The following is a 24608-nucleotide window of genomic DNA, read 5'->3' on the forward strand; positions in this document are numbered from 1 at the left end:
TTACCAGTGGCTTCTTACCATGACTCTTAGTCCATAGACCAGTGACAACTAATTTGCATTGCTACTCCTGAACTGTCAAATCTTGCAGATATTGTACAAAATTGTTCAAGCACAAAAAAGGAAAAAACCCACACACATTATTCCTTCATGCTACAGTTGACAATAACTCATCAAGAATATAATAAATATTCTCAATATGAACATGAAAAAGCTGTAGAAGCAGCTTAAAACTAAATCACTCTGCCTTTGCTTGGGCTATAAACATATCATTGGCATATATGTGCAGAGACTGCAGATGTCCTCATGTTGACAGCAAAAGGAAGAGCTCCATAGGGATACAGGGCAATGATTGGCAGTGGTATAGATTTTAATTCCACTAATAGTTGAATGACTCATAATTCATGAGAGAGCTTACAGTGAGTGATGAAGGTCATCCCGATCTCCCTTATATAAGAGAAGGAAATTCTATTATAATGCTGCCCAGCTGCACTATTCACATTCTATTTATAGCCCACTGTATTTTAAGAACTTAGCTGAAATTTAAGTTTTCATGTTTAATAAAGGACTTTTTTCCCCACAGCAAATAATAGCTAAGTAGTGGATGCATTTCAATGTTTTTCACAAATAACAAGAAAATCCTGTCTCCTCAAAGCTCTTTTGTAGTATTCTCTCTTCCCTGGTTTCACTCTCCTCTTTTTTTTTTCTCTTAAGCTGCTACATATAGGATTGTAGTGTTGCAACAAGCTAAAGAAAGATAAAAAGAGAAAAAGATAAGTACCAGTATGTGACTCTTCAGCAAAGAAAAAACCTTTTGTTATTTAAAACTGATGAGTCTGAGGGAGGAAAGAAATTATATGCACCCAAGAAACTGTGTCAGGCAAGGAAAATGAAGAAAAAGACACAGAAGGCAGCAAGCAGCAAGCTTAAGCAGCAAGGCATCTTAAGCTATCAAACTGGAAGGATGAGGTAAGTAGGGTTCATGCCTAAATTCAGAATGTGCATTAAATTCAATATGCGCATTTTTAAAATTCTATCAAATATTTATTTTGTGAATAATTATAAGTAAAAATGTAAAGCAAAGTAAAGCAAGTAAACATTCCAAGCTTCTAAAGTCACCAGCCCTTGTCAGCCTGCTCATTTTTGAGATTATTTTTCATATCTGAGAAAAATTCAGGAGAGAACAGGGTGAGTGACCTCCCTTTCAAACACTGCAGCCAAGTAAAAAGCATCTGATCTGCAGAACCCTGGCTTTCCTCTTTGCTTGCTGTACATCTTATTTGTTTACTCTCACAGACAACTTTTAAACCTTTTTTTCCTGTATAATGAGATAGACATTTTTGAATACATCCTCCTTGAAGGTCAAAGGGGTTTTTAGGTTTTACAAATTCACTGTACTTCCCACTCAGACAATACGCTATAAATCCCACCATGTTTTCTCTCAGGTATTGACATATTTAATGGAGGGACAAAGGGATAAGAAATGAGATGACCCATATCTTACCTGGACTTCTGCTACTGTCTTCTTATGCAAACTTTGCCACCTACTCAACTTTCCTCGTATGGCTTGATTCCAAATCTGTAAAATGGGGAGAAAGTGCTTCTACCATCTACCCCTTGCCCTTAGTCTCCCACCTGCTTTATTCAGATTGTAGAAGTCACGAGGACACTTGTGACCAGAAGAAGACTTGTGGCCACAAGATGATTGTGGCTCTTTTAACTGAACACAAGGGATCAAGACCTTAAATGGAAGCAGTTCTCTTGTCATGCTAAAAGTATTAAAACATTTCATTTTTGCAAAATCAGCAAGGTTAACAAGCTTTCTGGTTACTTTGATAAAGTCTTCTATTCCAATACCAATAAAATATTTTTCTTAATAAATGGGAAATAATAATTAGAATATTTTCACAAGCTTCCTTTGGAATAGAAATAATAATAGCCTTTAATGACCTGAAGTCTGCTATTATTATGGTCAGTGCACATGAACAAATTAATTTGGATTTACTGAAAAGAGCAATAGTCATGCATGTTAATTATTTAGCTTATATAGAAAGTAGCACAAAACTGACAAAATCTGATCTGTAGCAATTATTCATCAAAATCACTTGTATGAATTGTATTTCAGTTGTATTTTTAACTACAAATGTTGCAAGAATTTGTTTTAGCAACATCCCAAGAGAGTAAAGTTTTCCATACATGGAAAATGACAAGGAAAAAAATGGAGAGAAGATCCAAACAATATATTTTTCTTGGCTTTGATTATTTCTGATAAGAGCTCAGGTAAGAGAGGGTCATCTCACCCTTATCCATTGCTCACCATTATTTTTTCACAAATTCAGTTACACCTTTAATTAAGCCAAATGTTAATAAAAATGTATGGCTGAATTAATGTAGAGTCTGTAAGCTAAACTTTTTCACAAATTTTGCTTTCAAAGGTAACAGCTTTGTCTGACAGTTTGTTTTCAGAAGTTTGAACATGGGTGGCTTAGTAACGGGTGGACATGATTCCTGCAAATAACCAAGGGAAATTCATTAGCAGGAAATTCAAATAGCAGGAAATCGTCCAAAAACCTGCAGCCAACCTGTTAACAAAAACTACATCAAAAGACTACTAGTAGCAAAACTCTACTTTTTGATCTCATGCATAATTAAAAGCTGTCCACAGGAATACTCAAAGCACAAAACAAGTGTGGAAACTCAAAAAAAGAAGTTGGCAAGCAGCAAAATGCAGTAATCTTGTATGCATACACTAGCAGATATGCATATATAGTAGGACGACGAATCCACTCTTAAATCTCTGTCACTGAATTAAAGGAGCATTGCAGTAACTTAAAGCAAATCTAACAAAGTCATCCTGTTCTGAATTCTAAAATGGAATACTCTTCAAATACAATTTAAGATAGCATTTAAAAATGACAATTGAAGAATTCATAACTTTACAATTAAACAAGATATGCAATTAAACAAGCATGGACAACGTCATCCCTCTCAGGCTTTGGGAGAAATATAGATACTGATTGAGTATGCAAGGATGGGTTTTGGAAAGGAAAATCAAAACAGTGAGGTACTCAATGCCTTCCTCACTTTGGTCTTTATAGGTAAGATTTTACCTTCAGGTGTCCCAGGTCACCAAGACCAATGGAAAAGCCCATCTGAAGCAAGAAAAATTTACCTATGGCAGAAAATGATGAATATCTAAATGAATTAGAAAAAAAAGCAGATCGATCAAACCTGATTTGATGCACCCAGGAGTGCTGAGGAAGCTGGCTGATGTCACTGTGAGGCCAACCTCAATTGTCTTTGAAAGGGTATGGTGACTGAAAGAAGCTCCTCAGAAATGGAAGAAAGGAAATGTCCCTCCTATCTTTGAAAAAGGCAAGGATCCAGGGACCTACAGATTGTTCAGTCTCACCTACACCTGTGGGAAGATGATGGTATCCGCCAAACAGATTAAGGACAAGAAAGTACTTTGTAACAGTCAGCATTGACTTATAAAGAGGAACATGCCTGACTAACTTGATAGCCTTCTGAAGTCAGGTGACTAGGTTTGGTGAATGGGAGAAGAGCAGTAGATGTTGTTTATCTTAGTAAGGTTTTTGATGCTCACAAAACACCCTGAGACAAGTTAAAAAGTGCAGACTAAATAAATGGACAGTGAGATGGACTGAAAACTTTCTAAGTGCCTGGCATCAGAGAGTTTGGATCAGCTGGATCAGTCACTTAACATACATGCAGGGAATCACCAGGTACTGGGCCAGGACTGCTTAACATCTGGACAACAAGGCAGAGTTCACCCTCACCACGTTTTCAGATGGTATGAAATTTGGAGGACGGGGTGCTACACCAGGCAGCTTTACTGACATTCAGAGGGACCTCAACAGCCTGGAGAAATGGGCCACTGGGAATATCATCAAGTTCAGAGGGAAATGCAAAGTCCTACAACAATTATGAAACAACTCAGGCACAACTAGTGGGGCAGCGGAAAAGCCACTTGAAAGAAAACAATCTGGAGATGCTGGTGGACATGGGTTGAACGTGAGACACCATTGTGAACTTGTAGCAAAGGTGGCCAACAGCCTTCATGAGGTGCATTAGGAGGAGTATTGCCAGCAGGCCAAGGGACATGATCCTGCCCCCCTGTTTCTTGATGCTGGGATCCTATCTGGAGTGCTGGATCTTGCATTGTATTCCCCAGTACAGGAGAGACGGAGCAAATCCAGCGTAGTGCTGTGAAGATGATTAATGGAGTAGAGCATCTGTCATACCAGGAGAGGCTAAGAGAGCTCAGATGTTCAGCCTGGAAATTAAAAGGCTGAGGGGAAACTTAGCAATGTGTATAAATACCTGACAGGGTTGAAGGAAGCTAGACACTCTCAATCACGTCCAGAAAAGGGACTAGGGGCATAGGAAATTTCATGCAAGCATAAAAAAAAATTTTTTTGTACTCTGAGGGTGATTGAACACTGGAATTGTTTGCCCAGAGAACTTGTGGAGTCTCCAACCCTGAAAACACTCCAAATCCAGCTGGGCACAGTCCTGAGAAGCCAGCTGTATTTGACCCTGCTCTGAGCAGGGGGATTAGACAAGATGATCTCTAGAGGTCCCTTCCAACCTTGTCCTTTCTTTTCTATGAGTCTGAGAAATGATTTATCAGAACTCTTATACCATCTTTTACAGAAGGAAACAGTAAGAACTGGTGATTGCATTTCCTATGTTATTCCTGGGCTGTGGATTCAATCTCCTGCTAATTAATTCTTAGGTTCAGCAGCTGCTGACAATGTCTACATAACTGTGTATTTTAAGTTAAAAATCCCAAGATTCTGCAATAATTAGTTTTTAAATACATGTAGCATAAACAGAAATAAATAATGAGCAATTTTAAAATAAATTCAGCATTTTTACACTAATCCCCCTCCTTCTCTGTACATGATCACAATGGAAGATACATGCCTAGAGAAGATTGCATTACCTCTGTAGACATAGAGACTGTTCAAAGGGAAGTTTTCAGCATAAATTATTTGCAGTATGAACACCTTGAAACATTTCAAGCCTAACGAGAAGTACCTTCAGCAAAATCTGCTGCATTCACTACAAGTGCATATGTATTGTTTGAAGCTCCAGTTTTCTTTTATGACTGTATACAGCACCATTTTTCTGACAGTGCAGTCTCAGAAAAAGTCAGTTTTTACTGACCAAATAGGTTTTCCATTTGCCACACTGACAGTATTTTAGACTGTATATTTCAAAGCCATACACAAGTAGATTACAATCCTATTCTGCATATTAATATCCATATGAGGTGACCAGACCTGTATTCCTGTGGCTGACCTCTAGCATTAATTATTTCTACAGCAGGAAAAAAATATCATGTTAAACAGGACAGAAGAGCTTCTCCTCAGAAAACTGGCATATGAAATCGGTTTGGGGCTGGCAAATGGGCTCAAAATCATAACAACATTATCACTAGCTATGTGGTCTAGCAGGTCTCCACCATACAAGCTTCAAACATTGAGATCAGGTATTCAGAAAGGCATAAGATGTGGTCCAAGCCTCTGACTGCCTCCCTATATATTTCCTGAAGGGCAGGAAGGATGGGAAGTTAGGTCAGCAGTTCAGATTCTTTTGAAGGACATTTGGGGCTAAATGCAGTTAATCAAACTTAAGTTAGCTTAAGGTACTTATAATTTCTGGATGGGGAGCTAAGTGTCCCTGGGTTGTCCTGTAAAGAAGGGAACAGAAACAGGATTTTCAGGGGCAATTCTGAAAAGCCAGTAAGATGTCTTTTTGATAGTGGCTATTAATATTGACAACAGAAGGAGACTAAAGCAAATATGCTTCTAGTCTACACACTTCAGATAGGAATATAAACCTGCAAAAGATGATTATGAACTATACATGTATTTAGTTGAGAACAGGAGAGTGGTTCAAGGACCATATAAGACAACTATTACTAAAGCAAAATAACTGTTTTAACACTTGAGTGATATCCTTCATACAAGTTGCTCCAATTAGTGTTTCAGTGGAGAGACCTTGGTACCCTGAACCATGGTATCTGCACTCGGTGAACTAGTGAGCAATACTTGAAAACCTGCCCTTTTAACGTTTTTCTAGAAATAGATGAGCAATTAGGATGCTGGTTTTCACACAGCATCCCTTGTGTGCTCTGTGGTAATATCTGTTCAAATACAGAGGAATGAAAACAGCCACATTTCTCACCTCTCAAATAGACAGATAATACAGAATTCAGACTGGTCTGTGTTTTTGATTAAACTGGATATGTTTACAAGTCAGATGAAAGCAATACTTGCTCAAATGACCTCCTTTCCACTGTTTGGAAGATTTATTGAAGGCAATATACAACAGCAACAATAGTCAGTCATAGGTGGCAGACTGCCCTTTTATTAGGCATACTGAAGCCAATTAATCTAAGAGAGCTTTCTCCCTTTACCTCCTGGAGGCAAGTATGCTTAGAATGCATTTAAAAATTCTGCAGCAATAAATAAAGGTGCTGAAACTATTCATTTGAACTTTGAAAAATTACTTGCAGGCACTTGAGATGCTAAGCATTAACATTCTACATACTCTGCTGGGCAATATAATTTGATTAGATTCAAGACTTGAAAAATAAAGTTCTAAAACAAAGCCTTGAGGTACTGCCATCCTCAGGGGTAGTAGGGGAAGATAAAGGAATGATTGTGAAAGGAGGTAAAGGCAGTAGGAACACTGAAACCTGCCCTAACACTGAGTAAAGTAAGCTGGGTTAATCACAGGTCTTCAAATAAGGTTGCAAACAAAGGTGGGTTACTGAACCAGGAACACATTTACAGCACAGAAGTAATCAGTTACTTGAATTTATTTCCAGATGTCAGATTATCTGTTATTTATATGAGACACCAAAGGCCATTTGAGGTGAAAAGCAAGTCCATAATAATCTTATTAATTATGAAACATCAAAACCCAAGATGTTTTCATTCATGTTCTAATTTTTGCAGTCCATGTGCTTCTAACGAGAACTGCTGTAATACACTCTCTTGGGAAGCATATAAGGAAAGTGAGTAACGTTTTAGTGGAAGCTTCTTCTTTCAGGGCACAAACTTAAATACTCCTTTATTCTTGGATTACTTCAAGCATCCTCCTTAGATTATCTTCATCATAAATTAAATTACAGTCTTACCAGTTTCACAGCTTGGCCCAGTGAAGCCTTGTGGGCAGGCACACACATTGGAAGCAATACAGGCTCCTCCATTCCTACACCCGTCTTTGCAAAATGCTGCAAAATGCAAAATCACAATATATGGGTAAGAGAATTACACTCAGCAGTCCCGCAGGTGGACACAGTCTGCTAGCAGGCTGGCATGGAACACCAGCCGTGCAGCACTGAGTGCAGAGACTGCCTTCTCCTAAGGACAGAGGTCACAGAGAGATGGTTTAAGGCCCCCCTGCCTCACTGGCCAGATGGGCTGACAAGCTACAGAAGGAGATTAGCGTAAATCATCTGAAGACAACAGCTCCCATATGTGCTTCTTCGCATGCATTGGGAAGCAGTGAAAGACAACATCTTCCCTTGGAACAGACTCTTCCTAGGGCAGTGCTGCTCTGTTCTGCCACCCAAATAAAGGAATGAGTGTAATAGGCACAACCGAATATTAAACTGTCTGGCTACCCCAGTCCTTTGTTAAGTAATTTGATAGAAACAATAAAAATACTAATTTTGTCTCAAGGGATTCTGAAGAACTTCAAAACTTTTAGCATTTGGAGCTTAATGCTGCAGTCTGAGAAGCTGTGCTTGCATATTTTGGTGTAGCATTCACCAGCAATGTATGTTTTAAAGAGCCACTTCTGTGGACCTAGAAACGCAGCCAGCTCTGATTGAAAACACAATAGCTGTTAGTTGCTCTGATTGCATCTGCAGTGTGGAACTGGAAATGCTCTGGCCACAAGAAACTACACACGAGACTAGGCAGATGGAGGTTATCACCAACAAAGTGTTGCTTCGGGGCAGTGGTTGAGCCCTGCACTTGTAACCAGCCAGAGATGCCAGGCTTTGGCTTGCAGCTGCTCTGTGTAACAGCACCACTGAGGTCTTAAAGCCCTTCTGAGAGAAAATTGTTACAGATTTCAGCTATCCAGCTCCCTGTGTGAAGACAGCAGCCTTGTGGTGTGAGACCATTGTCACTGAGACATCTAAGCTTCCCGATCCAGGAGTACTTGGTGCACAGGAATACAGCTGGCAGCCTAGTGCATTAAAACGAGCCAAAGGCATGGGGGCAAGAGGCATATCCAGGCAAATCCAGTTCCCTTTGAAAGACACTGGCATCCAAGCCAGGGCTGCAGAGAAGTGCATTTCTCAGATTTTAATACACAGGCTTAGAGCTACCCTACTTTTATTTTCAACCACTCCCTAAATCCTGTGCTCAGAGCTTGAGAACTTCCAAGGATATGGGCCCAACTACCAAATATAATTTCTTCTGATGTGAAATGCAACAGAAATAAAAGCAGCAGTGTATCTCTGGGAAAGCATCTTTTTCTAGACTAGAAATAGAAATTCTAATGGATAGCAGTGAATCAGAATGTTAGAAAACAGGACACCACCTCACATGTAGTGAAGGTTTTGTTTTTCCATGTCTACTGCTGTTCTTTTGATAAAAAGACATACTAAACAATTTTTAGTTCATCCAAGTAAAATAGCAAGTCACTGACCATGGGCAATGTAAATCTGAAAGTGTTTTCACAGACATAATGTTGTTGGTAACTGTGGACTTCCTTGAATGGTGCAGCATGTATAGAAACTGTTGACACAAAACCAAGACACAACTATTTCAAATTTTAGAGCTTACTACCTATGTATGCATCATCCTCAAATTATCGCAAACTGCCAAATGCAAACTCAATGTATATATGCCTGGGACAATCATATGGGCGCAGGACCCAAGTTTTCAGGCTGGCATTTTGTCTGTCTTATTCAAGGTAGATAACCAGGATTGCATCAGCTATGACAGAGCATGTCACCCAGGTTTCCAGCAGCTTACCTTTGCAGATGGTGCCATTTCCCGTGTAGCCCGGCTTGCAGACGCAGTTGTGCCCACCCACGGTGTTGAAACAGAGCGCATTTTCATCACAGTTGTGCTGGTTTGTTACACATTCGTCATGCTCTGAAAAGGGAAACAAGAACAGGGTGGTCCTGAATTTTTAAAACTGCAACAAAATAAGAGCTTCATACAGGTTTCTATATTAAAAGGAGATAAACACAGTAGTATTTACTGGCAATAGGGCTGGCTATGGGAACATGTAACCATGGGATAGCCAGGGTATCTATTTTTAGCACATACTAGTATGTGATAACTGCACTGCAGCATAATTTTACTTTCATTAACATGGAGCCACCATCATTGCACTTTCTATGTGGGCTACAGCGTTCTCACAAACATTTGCCAGAGAGCTTGCTAGCATACTGAAAATCCATATGCTATTTCTACTGTATAATTTATTCATGCAGGTTTATCTTATGCAGGATTCTGAGGGTTGCCTTCAGAAAGCTGACTAATGGTGCGAGACGCACACTCCAAACTGCAAAAGACACAGTTAGCAGAAGGCAGGTCTTCAACGCAGCCCATGTTTTCCCTCCCTTCAGCCCATACACAGCGCTTTATTTGGATGAAATAAATAAATAACCTGAAAACAGAGGTCTGCCTGCTTTTCAAGGGACTTTTAGTATGGTATGTGCTAGCACCGGAGTGTGATGGATGAGACTCCTCAGTCTGGTGACTAGGACATACCAGGAAATATCCCTTTTGGGAATAAATTAACAGTCTGGAGAATGTGATTTTATGTTGACTTGCAATGCAATATTTAATCTGGAAAAGAAAAAAAAAGTATTGCTTAGTGTTTAGGTAACGGAACATTTTCATGTTTTAGTTTGTGATTTTTAAGAAACGGTAAATGGAATCTTAAAATAAGATGCCCTAAAGTGTCATTTCAAAATGATACATGAAAAGCTCTATTATTTTCAAAATGCACTATCTTTGTCTGTAGGCATCAAAGCAAAATGTTTCCCATCTTCTGGAAATATTCCTTGCATTTTTGTTAAATCAACAGTATTCATCTATCTGCACATAATTTCAGAGCCTTTAAATTTCAGGAAAAGCAGCTGTTTGGGGAACATAAAAATATCTAATTTTAATCAGTACACATGGACTAACCTGCATGTGAGGTTTTCACAGCTATCATTCTTCCCAGGTTTTAGCAAATTTTATCAGTGCAGCTTAGGCCAGGTCTGCCTATTTAGCATAAGTCTTAAATCTGGAATCAGATGCTTTTTCTTCCCCCATTTTGAGGGGGAAGACTGCTCTGAATCTTCCTCTTTATAAGTAATGACTGCACATATCCCACAGAGTTGTCAAGAAAATTAATTTCTTAACATTTGCAAATCACTATGGAAATGTTCAACTTGCTATTTCAATAGCGGCCATAAACTGTAGGAGTATAAAGCTGGCAGAATAGCACATATCCAATCCACCAGTTGAGGTAAATTTTCCTCTAGTAATGGCGAGTACCTGTTGTTTAAAAGGGGGAAACACTCACCTCAATGCAACTAATAAATTTTAAATGCTACACAAGTTCAGTTTTATTATGGTGGGTTTGCTATGCTCAAGTGTTTATTCGTTTGGTTTTTAGTAACATCAACCTAATATGTCTCTTCTAAACATGGACTGATGTGTCTCTCGTGTCACCAACCATGCTCTGCTCAACCCTCACTGGATGCAGCAGAGCACAGGCTGCAGGCCTCTGCCCTCCAGCATAAGATTTAATTACTTTACTCCCAGCATGAATAACTAAAATTGTTATCGTTCACCAAATGATCCAGCCCCTCTAAAATCCACTTAGCAATATCTGACCTCCTAACACAGTGAAATGTTTCATGCTGGCTGAGATGGTATTTATGTGACACCACTCCAGAACAGAAAAATAATGGCTGTGCAAATTAGGTAAAAAAGTACAATCTGTATTGTAATCGTATCCTGGCTTTCTTACTTCATATTAATATTACATATTTAAATATTATTTTTTATTTAAATATTAATTCTATTTTATTTTGTAATTTTTTAAATAACACTCAAGAGGAAAATAACTATGGAAAGATGTGAAACGTATTCAGCAGGCCAAAATATCTTGCAAAGACAATATCTTGGTACCTCAGGAGGAAGGGTCCATACAACAACACATCACACTGGTAAACTCAGCTCAAAAAACTGAATTTGACAAATTAAGTATCATCCTCCGAGAGGAAGCATAGTTGTCCATCCTATGCCTTAGGAATGCAGAAGCATCCCTGGCATGTACAGCAGCTCTTTACAAGGGAAAAGAGTATATTTTAGGAGAGCAGGTGATTACAGATTGTCACATCAAGAGGAAAGGCTCTACATGTGTGGCTGGAGCAGCTTTGAAATCCCACTAAGGTTTGCAGTCCCAGAGCCTTGGAGACCATTTGCACAGATATATGTCCTTCATATAAAAAGACGACTGCCACACCTCAGTGTGCCTGACTAACATTTACTTTTTGGGGGATAAGAAAAACTACTGAGTCTTTCAAGATGGATTTTTTCTTAAAGCATACCACATCAGTAAAAATAACTTTCCATCAGCTAAATAATAGGACTTGGATGCAAAATCAAATGCCTGGTATCCTACTCTGTGTAAGCTTTGGGGTTTCTTATCCTCATGTAAGAAAGTTCATGGAGGATGCTTCTGCACAAACTGTAATGAAACAGCCATCACTACTTCTTCTGTGCTTATCAGCCCAAACTTTAGGTCTATATTTATTGAAACCAAATATTAGTGACTCATGAAAAATTCATGGCCTGATAAACGATTCCTGGATTGAAGTTTACCTGTCATTTTTAGGAGGAAAATGTTTCAGAGTAAGGAGAAAATTTGTGATTCAATTAAAGGAGATTTTTAAACTGTAGGAATGCAAAAAATCAGCAAAAAACCAAATCAGTGTGTTTCACAATCCATCTAGATTTGTTTCTCTGTATCATCTGATCTTAACTTCAACAACATACTTAAAACCATTCAAACATAGTGTTTCTCCATATTGCTACTCAAAATGACACCTGACAGAGCAGACAGCTTCAGGAGCGGCTCTTTTATGGATCGATTACATGGTCAAACTACACCTGAAAAAATTCTGTACATAAACCATGCCACTACATCTACTCTTTCACCACTTGGCACACTATCCACACTAATTTAAGAAACCATCAGAATTAGGTTTTTCACTAGTAATAACAAGACTGTTCAGCTTCATTAAAGACAGAAATGCTTATTATTAATAAAAAGGGTGGTGTTCTGTTCATAATTCTTCATTAATTCATGCTTACCACTTTGAGTTTTTTTTTAATCAAACACTTGGAAAGTCACCTTAAAAAAAAAAATAAAGGAGGAAATTGCAGAGCCTGGGTTGAGCAATCTTAAATACCAAATCAGAAACTGCAGAATTAGATAGGACTATGCATTACAAAGAGACAAAAAAGCAATTTATAAAAGAATCATTAGAAGAGAACCTACAACATGGTTTTTAAGTTCAAAAATCCATTTAGAAACACTATTTGCCTAATTTATAAATGTTAAGATTTTATTTTTCAAGGCCGTTTATTTAAAAAATCTTTAGAAATCATGTGATCCACATTTTTATTGAAAATCCTATACTTATTTCACTGCATACTATAATGAAGATGGGAACAGGCCAGGTACAATAGTATTACAGAGGCAAAGAAGTAAAAATTATTTTTGCAGAGAAATTTTAGTGATCAACCAACTGGAACTTGCATAAACATCTTGTACAAAAACTAAATGCACTGGTTTCAATGATGACTTCTAAAGCGTTATTGTCTAATATATCTAAATTCCATTTTGCACTGTTCAGGACTCATGCTCAGTGTTAAAATTCATAAAATCTCTGTGCTGGGAATCAACTGAAGTTTAAATACTCTGTTTAAATTGACTAAATTATTTCTGGAATGAGATCTTTCTAGGTAGAGAAAAAATGTTAACTCCAAAATTTCCTATTGCTCCACAGTAATAACAGTAAGTGCATACGAATGTTGCATTAAATTGTTCTTATGACACAGACAACCTAAATAGGCAAAAATTATGTGATGATGCAATTAATTTACTTATGCATATTTGTGTGTGCAAATACATTACCCACGCACAGAGAAATATATATACCAACACCTATACATATATATATATATATATATATGTATGCACACATAAGTAGAGGCGATTAACCTTATATTGAAATACTACTTCAGAATATTCCATATAGTTTGCTTGAGAAAAACTTTACTTCAGAAGGGCATCTAAGGTGAAGTAGTGCACCCTACAATGACTGACTGCTGGCATAAACTGATCAGGACGCATAAGATGCTGCGATGTATCTCAATGCAATAACAGCTGGGCACCTGTCTTACCAAATTTGTTATCTGTACAGAGATTCTTGCTGAACTTGGTAAAATTTAACATGCTGTCCACTAGGTGTGACACCTGCCTCCTCATTAGCACTATGCAACATCAACCCCTATCCTTCCTACTGTGCATTTTATGACTAAATTTCAGCATTTCCTACATGCATACTGCAAGCCTTCTCAATATTTGCCTTGTGTATACAAATTCTGCAGAGGCCTATGAAAAAAATAAATAATCATAATCCAATCCAATCCAATCACAAATAGGAATGATGACTGAGTTGCATCACTTACTTAGGGGTAAAAAATATTATGCCGGCCCTTTTCCTGAGCCATCCATTACCAACACTGGAAAACAAGAGCTGAGATCATGTTTAAGGTGCAGAAATGCAAAAAAGTTCCCAAAAATATAAATCAAATACATCCCTGCAATTATTATCTTGTGACATGATGCAACAGATATTCATTGCTTAGTGAAGAACTTGTGAACCACGATTAAATTAAAATAATTTAAATAAAGAGTTTATATTAGGTATTTTACCTTTTTGATCCCTCTGCATTCAAGAATTGAAATTATGTTGGCCTTCTGTCTCCTTCCCATTGATTTGGTATAGAACTACAAAATCATGGTGGCCAGCTGGCCATCTGATACAGCAGTGGCAACAGAAAAGGGTTACTTGAATTATCAATAGCCAACAAACTTAAAATGCCCACTTACAGTTCATCTTAATTACAAGGGTTTTTTTTTTCCTGCCTATAGTCCATGTACAAGACAAGAATTAGTAGCAATTATATGTGTAATACAGAAGACTTACTCCATTAAGATAATTTGAGAAATGACAGATGGTTAATTTCTTTAAGACTTCATATTAACTCATTTAAATTCTATTTGGCAGGGTTAAGTCTCAGTACATGCACACTATTTTTACAGAGCAAATGCTGTAAATTTCTTGAACTATTCACTGGAAAGTGTCCAAAGAAGGGCATTGAAACTGGTGAAGGGACCAGAGAACAAGTCTTATGAGGAGTCTCTGAGGGAATTGGGATTGTTTAGCCTGGAGAAAAGGAGGCCCAGGGGGGACCTTCTCTACAACTGCCTGAAAGGAGATTGTGGACAGGTGGGGGGTCAGACTCATTTCCAAAGTAATAGGCAATAGGACAAGAGAAACTGGCCTCAAGTTGTGCCATGGGAGGTTTAGACTAGATAAGAGGAAAATATTCTTCACTGGAACAGGCAGCCCAGTGACGTGTTTGAGTAACCATCCCTAGAGATACTTAAAAGACATACATATGTGGCACTTAGGGACATAGATCAGTGGTGGACTTCACGGTGCTGGGCTGGACTTGATGATCTTAAAGGCCTTTTCCAACCTAAAGGAGTCTATGATTTTACATTTTCCATATATTTATGTTAAAATTTTTGATTGATATTCCCCAATTAATTTTTTCTACAGATATTTCTTAATTTAAATGCAAAATAGAACCTGTGTTTTAATTACTCAGAGTTACCATCACACAGTTTACCCTTAGTTAATGCTTGAGTCATTCATTAATCATTAATGACCACCAGCAACTGTCTTCAGTTTAAAGCTGGGGCCACCAAAAGCCAGATCAACAAGAGTTTCTTCCCTGCTAATTCTGTAACTTGATTGATTTTTATCTTCATCCACTCATATATATCCATGCTGTTCTTGATCCTCATCTTCTAATCCTTTCTTCAGTGCAACCATAAACACCAATTTCTGTAGAGCAGCTGCTTGCTCACTCCCCCAGCAAGTTCAGGGAGAGAATCAGAAGGGCAAAAGCCAGAAAACTCATGGTTTGAGACAAAGATGGTTTAATAGGGAAAGCAAAGGCTGCATACATAAGCAAAGGAAAACAATGGATTGATTCACTGCTTCCCATGGGCAGGCAGGTGTTCAGCCATCCCCAGGAGAGCAGGGATGTGCTCATGTGATATATATCACATATAATGCTTATGGGGGAAGACAAACTCCATCAATCCAAACATCCCCCTTCCTTCTTCTCCTCACCACTGCATACACTGAACATGACATCATAGGGTCTGGAATCTCCCTTTGGTCAGTTTGGGTCACCTGTCAAGGCTGTTTCTCCTCCCAACCTCCAAAGAACCCCCAGTCTCCTCCCCAGTGCGGCAGAAAGAAAAGCAGGAAAGGTCTTGGCTCTGTGTAAGCCCTGGTCAGCAGTAACAAAAACATCTCTATATCATCAACCCTGTGCTCAGCAAAAATCCAAAACACAGCCCCACACCAGCCACTGTGAAAAAAATTAACTCAGTCCCAGCCAAAAACCAGGATATCTATGTTCAGAACTTTTCTACTTTTTTTCTTTTAATTATGTAGATAATTAAAATAGCTCTGGCATATGCATGTTCTCTTTTCAAGGTCTGTTTTAGAGATCATCCTGATTTCTGAGATGGTGTTTCTGTCAGCAATTACTCAGTCCATTGCTGTTCTTTAGGGAGAACAGCTACCATTAACTCATCCAGGTCTCTTCTCTCTCTTCCAGCTATTAGCTTATTTACTTATTCTATTTTTGGTGTTAATATAGTTAAAAAAGGAAAAATAAGGCAGCTGTAAGGAAACCTTAGGAAGAAAATCCACTCAGGGATATGTCCAAAATAGCCAGCGTTCCTTTTCACATCCATATTAAAAAAAAAAAAAAATCTGCAGAACTGAATCTTAGTTATACTACTAGAAAAATATAAAAGAGGATTTATATTATGGGCAATTACTGATGTTGGATTAACACTGAAAAAACAAGCACTCATTCTCCTTGCATCTGCCTGTGAGGCTAGGAGGGTTCTGGAGAAAGCTATAAGGTGGCTGTAGCTCTGACAAGACTTGAGACAGGTACAGACTAAGGTGAACTTTTGGATCTGGTATAATTTGTTTCACAAAAGAAGCAAGTCATGACACTGTATATGATGATTAAATCTATCTCTAAAACACCTCAAATTTCCAAGCATGACTTTAAAATATTTTTTCTAGGAGAGCCAAAACCTTTAATGTGTGCAATGCTTTTTACCAAGGTAGGTAACACGAGAAAGATACGGAGACCAACATTATGCAGAAGAATACTGCACATTTATATGCAAATATAACTTCCAAAAATATGGCACATTCTAATTCTAGTTAACACTAGTATTTAAAAAATTTACTCTAAGAAGATTTTCAATTTTACATTTTATTTCACAACAGACTTCCATCTAGAGAAAACTATGTTGTGCACCAAAGCCTATAAGAAGCACATACATTTTTTCCTACCCTTTAAGACTTTTTTCTTTGCACAAGATCTTTTTTCTTTACTTTTGGTTATTCCTGTTCTGGATTTTCCTCCTAGACTTTCGGAATACATAACTCCTAGCTTTAAGTCCCTTTGAATTCTACACTAGTAATTCCAAATTCTATAGCTCTAATGATGGCTTTTATGGCTCTAAACAGGCTATACTCTCATGTAGGACTCAACTTGAAAAGAGTAACACGTAACTTGAATGCTGACCTGTCCACATTTTGTGTGGTATCTGCACACTAAGAAGTCTGTACCAATCTCTTGGAACACTGGGAAGACAAATCATTTCAGACAAAAAAAGACAAGTAAATGGATAAAATATGCATTTCAACGCAAGCCTACCCTTACTCCCTCCATCTTCTCTACAGCTCTTTATCAAATCATTTAAACTTTGTAAAACCCACCTGTTTCACCATCCTCAAAATGTGTTTTATAATTTCCAATTTCATGGAACAATACCTATTTTTACAAAATACATTCCTCTTATGGATGCTTCTATTGCAATATCAATCAGTGTTAGTTCATGTAACATCCTGTGAATATTTATACTATTCAACCAGTTAGGCAGAGTAAATATATTGAAGAATATTTTGCCTGACATCTAAAGGTAAAAAAGCTTTAATTTATCTCCACTTCCTTTCACGTCTGCCATTTTCTATATTCCCTCCTGAACAGAGAAATTTAAGGGAAGGATTTTCTAAAGCATTTAGCAGAGGCCTAACTGTTTCCCCTACAGGAACATCTGTAACTCCCACTGATTATAATGGCAGGACTGTAGCATGAACGCAAAATGATTTTGAAAATCCCACCGTAAGATTTCAGTCTAGACCTTGACAAGGACCTTGTCACCCACTTCTTTTTTGCCTTAATTCAAACTGATCTCTTAATACCTTTTACCAGGGAAATTTTAAAATGAGGTTTCTATCTTTTAAAAGGTACTCCATTGTGTACACTTTCTCCACAGATTCTTTTTTAATTTTTTTTTTAAATCTAGCCAGATGCACTGTTTATTCCTAGGTAAATCTTTTACTTAATTCAAACTTTTATTGTATACAAAACCTCCCAGACACTTATGATAAACTGATGCTTTCAAAGTCTTCTATTATGTCGTCAAAAGTGACAATGATAGCAAATTCTGCATCTTTAGTGGTGCTCCCTACTCTATTGCTAGTAGAATAGCCAAACTAGAGCTGCAAATACAATTTCCTCAGCCAACTGAAAAATGTTTTTTTCACTTCTCCTAATTCTAGCCCTTTTTATTTACCATTTCCTTATGAACAGGCTACATGCTATAACAGGTCTGCCACCAGCAACAGATACCATTTGGCCTCCCTCCCACACATATTTCTGATACACAAATAAAAGCTGTGAAGTGACCTGACTGCTGTTGAAGCTGGCTACTTGCTGCCTCTTCTCATATTTCACTAGTAACAACTTAGAGATCATCCACAAGACCAGAAGGCTCTATAAAAATACCTTTGAAGACTTTTCAGCACAAAATTAACAGAAGGTGGATAAGCATAATGTGATAGAAGAACAATGTCTCAGCAATCAAAACTGCCAGAGAACAATAATGTTCTCAAAGCTCTCTAGAAACAGCAGCTGCTGCTTCTATACTTTTTGGAATAGCATTGTGGCCAGGGTTTGTCAACACATTTCAGGGGCTGCTGGAAAATCAGTTACAACATTACAACACCATTATCAAAGTCAGCACTTGTCTGGCAAAGAAAATGAGAGGCACCACAGTGGCAGATGAAACGCCACTGTCGCTTTGATCCTGCTCTTGTCTGCAGGAATCTGGAGCATCTTACCTAACCAAAAATGTTAGGAAGCAAATGGGTTGTTGGGTTGGTTTTTTTTCTGTCTTGTGCAGCAGAGAGATTTCTTAATGCATGAAATAGTTCCTCTCATTTCCCTGGCAGTGCTGTGACTCAGACACTCAGATCACTCATGGGACATCAAGGACACCACTATTTTTGGTAAGACAAGATGCTTGAGCTCTCTAGGGAGAGGAGGCCTTCCTTAATGTTGCTTACCTGATTTTGGAGAGGATTCTCTACTTGAAAACGGGGACAAAGTTATACTTCAGTGATGGTAAGGTAGAACAATACTGATGCTTTCCCCTCTGGTCAGCCTTGATACCATCTCCAGTGATCCACCCAATTTTGCCTAGGCTACATCCTCCCTGACAGTTGACAAAGGCTCACCAAAACAGCACAGCAAATGTATCCTTCATGAACAGTGCACATGAGCTGCCTTCCATGGACACAGAAGCACTTGGGGAGAATGGTACAGCCAGTTCTCACCACTGTGAAGTGTCAGGAAAGAGCTAGCACACACACCCGGCCTTGAAAGCCATGAAGTGCTCCTGGCTTCTGCAGGTCAGATAGAGCCCTTGATGCCAGGAGATAACCTGCAGAGCTGTCTGAACTGCTTCTAACAAAACACTGCACAGCACAGTGTGGAGATGCAACAAGATATGCTTTCATCTTCCTTCCCCCACCCCTGTAAAGCTATGAAACTTGACACTGGCTAACTTGTTTCATGGGTAGGTTTTCTAGACCACATCATGTTTTTGTTACCACAGTTCAATTGCTAGTGCCTATCAAGTTTACAAACAATTATTTCTGTACGTACAGGTATCATAGAATCATTAAGGCTAGAATACCTTTAAGATACTTATGTTACTTAAGATACTTATGTGTTTTATATTGATAAAAAAATGTTTGCATAAGCACATCTTGGCAAACTTTACACATCTGAAAAATTCTGCCATCAAATTTGCTATCTTGTTTAAAAACACCATTAATTTTTCTAACAAGCAAAACCACAGATACAAAGTCTACAGTACTGTTCAGGTCTCAAAAACTCAAAATATGAATTTAGTAATTTACTATTACTGTCATCCCAGAATGTCTTCACCTTTGTAATCCTACTCTTCAAAAGTCTGCTCTTTGGAAAAGTTAGGAATTAAGCAGAGATGTAGTGAACAATTCTGGAAGACTTCAAACTAAGATGAAACCCACCCTATGGAAGGTGTATTAAGTGAATAAACCTAGGGTATTCAAAGCAGACTGGAATATCTGTTCAGACTACCACCAACCACAAACTGTTTATCTCTGAGGCATTAAAATGATGCAGACAGAATTTAAGTACATCCAATTTCACCTCCTGAAAGGTTAGGAACAAGGCAATAAATTTTTCTTACCAAGTATTTGCATATTCCAAACTTACCAAAAACACTTGAACAAATTAAAACAGATACTATTGATGAATCCTCACCTTTCTAGAAATTAATCTTCTTTTGAATAGGACTGGCCATTTATCCCTGCTTTGAATACTGTGAAACCTTTAACTTTGGTTTTTTAAATGCACTGTCATTAAAAGACTCTACTACAGGTTTCCAAATCCTAAACATCAAAGTTAACACTGTGTGACAGCTGGTGTGTTCCAAACTCATCACATTTACTCGTCTGTAACAGGTAAATGACACAATTACCTGCTGTAATTACTGTTGCTGACAGTGTATTTTTCCTGGTGATTGGTCTGTGTGACTCAGAGCTGCTTATCTTTGTCAGTCCAGCCCAAATCTCCATTTCCATGTGACTTGGACATTAACTTACAAAGTATTTACAAATTAATTCCAATATCTGCCAAGCCAGATATTTGGGATAGTATGAATTCATCTTTTATTGCATGATTAAGCAGTCTACCATTCTAATATTATTTTGCATTACCAAATAACTATATAAAAATTAATTCTGTGCCCCGTTTAAATTAAATGCACCTTTATTAGTACATTGTAAGGGAGACACTAAAACAGGTGAATATAATGAAGGAATAAACCATAAACAAGGACATACATTTTTTTTAAATGCTCATCCATAAAGCCAAACATGAATTTAAAAAAAATGGATAAAACATTAAGATACTTAATTCTTATTGCCTTCTTGTGACAATTTTAAGGAACAGCTACAGAAGACAACAGCGACTTTTGATTTTGAGCATGTGAGTTACTGGCTTATCAAGCTAGCTCACTGCATGTGTTTCCCCTGGAATACCTTATACTTTTAACATATTAAATAGATACAATTCTTTGCACCATTTCTCCAAAGACTATATTTTAGAGGATGCAAAAAGACTGCAGCATATAAAGACAGAAGGAAGCAGACAGAGTCTTTTTGAGATGATTTGGAAGCTTCTCAGAATTAAAAAACACTCCTACAAAACTCCTACAAAATCTCCTACAAAAGTCCTACAAACCATTGAGATAGAGCAGCTTCCTATTTTATTGCTAAGCTTGTTTACAGAATTCTTGGTTCTTGATAGAAATATAGATATTTTCAAAGGTTTTTTGTCATTTGATGGGGGGCACGTCAATTTTTGCACAACTGACTACATGAACTGTAAAGGGGATGGTTTCAAGAAGGTAAATTAATTGCCGTTCCTGAAATAATTTTGATTTTCAGTTTTGACAGTCTTGAAGATGCCACAAAACCACTAGCGTTGTCTTAAAAAAAAAAAAAAAAAGACAGAACAGTTTTGTGTATTGAGAATGTCCTTGGGAAAAATATCAAGACTCTTTTATAGACACAATACTTTCAGAAACATCACCTCACAGAATTCAACTTCAGTAACAAAAGTGAAATTTCACCCACACCCCTTAGGATTATATTGTACAGCAGCACAATATAGACAGCAATGCTTCCCTTTGTTTTAATGTGACTTTTCAAATTGTTGATGATGGTTTCACCAGTCTTCCTTGGGGCACTAGCAGATCACAACCCTAAGGATGGGCTCCAAAATATTCTCTCAGCAGGTAGTATTTGCTCCTTCTTGTTGGTCCACTCTTTTTGACTGCTGGTATAGAAGTCTTGCCAAGACACCTTTATTCATTTAGATGATCAGGGAAACACTGACAGAGCAGATTTGGGAACGGAAACTAGTTTTAGACAAAATTAGAAGGGCAACAGAAGTGAGAGTTTAGCTTGCACACTATGCATTTGTGCATGACCAACCACAGCCTGGCTGCAGAATCATCAGCACATTTCAGTCTGAATCAGAAGTTACATGCAAAGCTAAAAATATAAGCCTTTGTTTGGGACAACACGTAGAAACACAGGCACTGGGTGAGTCAGTGAAGTGGGTAAGTCCAATATGTTTACTTTGCACATTTCAGCATAATTCCATGTGCAAGGAAGGACTAGCAAGGATTCAACTCCTGCTATGGACAAGGGGTCTGTACTACAAGAAAGCAGTTTGATATGATGAAGTACAAGGTTTTGTAAGTCGATAATCATCAGTCCAAAAGACTGACAAGAGGTAACAATATTGACAGAGAATTATTGCAGAGACAAACTGTCAAAGAAGACGACATACTAAATTATAATGACTGACAGTATAAAACATGAGTTAAGGAAACAGTCTTCCATTTAGCATAAAGCACATTAATCTCTTATAAACATTCAATGAAAAACAAAGTATATTTCTAAGCTATTTTAGGAGTCAGAGATTACAAGATATACCATGTGGCATGCAGTAGGAATCAAATTGTAGAGAATTAAAGGTTTCCATGCCCACAGATTGTCTGAACAGAAAAAAAATCAGGAATTCCTATCTATCCAAACAGGAATCTTGCATATTCATTCAAAGAAAAAGCTTGCACCTATAATATTAAAAGTAAACGCCTTTGAAGCCCTGGACAATATTAAAAAGTCTTATGTTTCCTCTTACCAGTCTTGGAAGTTAGCTTTCTTACCCTCTGTCTTTTCTTAAAACTGTGTTATGTTAGATTATAAATGTTTTTCAGTGGTAGAATGCCAAAAGACAGACATAATATCCATATACTGCCAGCAGTATCTGCTACCCTTAAAACCCAGCTAATTGGTATCATGGCCACAGGCACCTTTACTTTACTGTGAATGTGTAGAAAACCACTGACTTCAGTACAGCATGATCGCATGACCTTAAATAACTCCACTGCTCCTTTTTTTAAAACTGTCTTGATTCATACAGTAGCTCCAATCTCTCACTGACCTTGGCTGGAGTCCCTCTGAGAAGAAGCAACACTCTCCCAGCATGAGGCAATCACCAGCTGGCTCAGACATGATAGATGTGAGCCATCCAACTTCCCTCACTTCTGGCTTGCTCAATCAGACAGCAGCAGATTCCCATCTCCTGAGCCAGAAAGATCCTTATGACTTGAAACAAACTGTCCTCAAGGCTGCCTACTGTGTTCCCTGATCTTTGCAGTCTATCTGTCACAGCCTGTGATCATCCTCAGAAGGACAGGCCAGGGGAGGTCTGGCTATGAAAGGATGTCATGCTGCAATTAATTAATACCACTCCCCGCTTGATACCATCATCCTAATTCCTATAGACCACCACTAACATTCAATATTGGGATGAACAGATCAAGTTTCAACCGCACCACAGCCTAGGTATTCTCCAGCCTCTTAGACTCTTCTAAAGAACCCTTCTAAAGAAAAACAGCAGCTCTTTGGTTGCTGGTAATCCTGGGTGCAGCTCAGCCCCAGATTAAAGTACCTAATATTTACGTGTATGTTTCTGGGCAGGATTTCACTGTATAAACACATGCCTAGGTAACAGATCACATCCAGCGTGACAACTCATGGATATCCAAGACATCAGCAAAAGTTATAATGCAAGGCTCGAAAGGAAGACTGTAACAGCAGTTGGAGTGCAAGTAGGACACACCACAGCATCAAAAAATTGCTAGACCTACAGCTGGGCAACCAGATCTTGCTAGAGATATCAAGGTTCCCATTTTCAGTCAGTGTTACCTACAGAACCCAGGAAGTGCAAAATAGATACCTAACATGGGATTGATCTGGCCATAGATAAGGGCTCAAACACCTGGAAGGAGGTAACTTACTCTCTATCCAGCAGAACTCAAAAAGCACAAGACCTATAAGGTCTTGGGTTGGATCTGATGAATCCTATCATGATTGCCTTGCAACTGTAAACAGACAACTGAGCTGGGTCCAGCTGAATCCTTGACCTCTGTTGATTACAATGTGAGCTTAGATGAAGAGATGTGCATTGGGGTGTCTTAACGGCAAACTGAATTCCACCTCCTGTGTCAACATTAGTAAAATTCTAACAAAAAGAGTCAGTGTAATTACCTAAGGAATTAATAATCCTTTTAGTGCTGTATGATTTGTTAGATTTTCTATTTTTACAATATACTGTCTTAATTTTGCTATACCCCTACAGCTGTACTTTCCAATCACATTGTACTGACACAGCCCATAACTGTACTGTAGAAACTGCCAAGGGACTCTGGGTGACTGAAAGCTGCAGAGGGCTTCAGAACACTGAGAAACAGGAGGTGCTCTGGATGTCTCTTATAATGCTGTGATATAAATATCCAGCAATATTAATGATTGGAAATATTGTAATTTCAAATTTTTTACATTAAAAAATTACTTCACTCCTTTCTGAGTTAGTTGTAAACTGAGTATATTCTCAAGTTGATATCTGGAACTCCTTTAATATATTGAAAAATTCCTCACTGCACAAAGAATGCAAAATATATTCTTTGTAAAACAAAACAATAAATTCTGATGTCTGTTTCTGCAGAAAGGCACATTTTAAACAGAATAAGAAATTGCAGAAATGCAAAATAGAGCTGGCTTTTGAGATACCTTTTACCAGCCTTTGTTCGTAAGGCCAGTAGGGAATCCAGATCTGAAATGTATTGATAAATATAAAGATAAACACACACACACACGCATATACCAAACACATATATATATGGTAAAAAAAATATTTTTTGTAAAAGAATTAAGCCTTTTGTACTGAAAATCA

At 38.0% G+C, this 24608-nt stretch overlaps 1 protein-coding gene across 2 annotated transcripts in view; it reads right to left on the reverse strand.

Moving 5' to 3' along the window:
• Positions 1-24608, reverse strand: part of NELL2 (neural EGFL like 2) — a 134897-nt gene that overhangs the window by 25474 nt on the left and 84815 nt on the right. For both annotated transcript variants that reach the window (XM_085043685.1, XM_085043676.1), the window contains exons 14-15: positions 9027-9149; positions 7172-7267 (exon numbers count right to left, since the gene is read on the reverse strand). In XM_085043685.1, the coding sequence (XP_084899811.1) occupies positions 7172-7267; positions 9027-9149 (219 nt within the window). The remainder of the gene's footprint in view (positions 1-7171; positions 7268-9026; positions 9150-24608) is intronic.

Source organism: Lichenostomus cassidix, chromosome 1Aa (assembly GCF_008360975.1).
Source record: "Lichenostomus cassidix isolate B80296 chromosome 1Aa, HeHo_3.0, whole genome shotgun sequence".
Taxonomy (NCBI): domain Eukaryota; kingdom Metazoa; phylum Chordata; class Aves; order Passeriformes; family Meliphagidae; genus Lichenostomus; species Lichenostomus cassidix.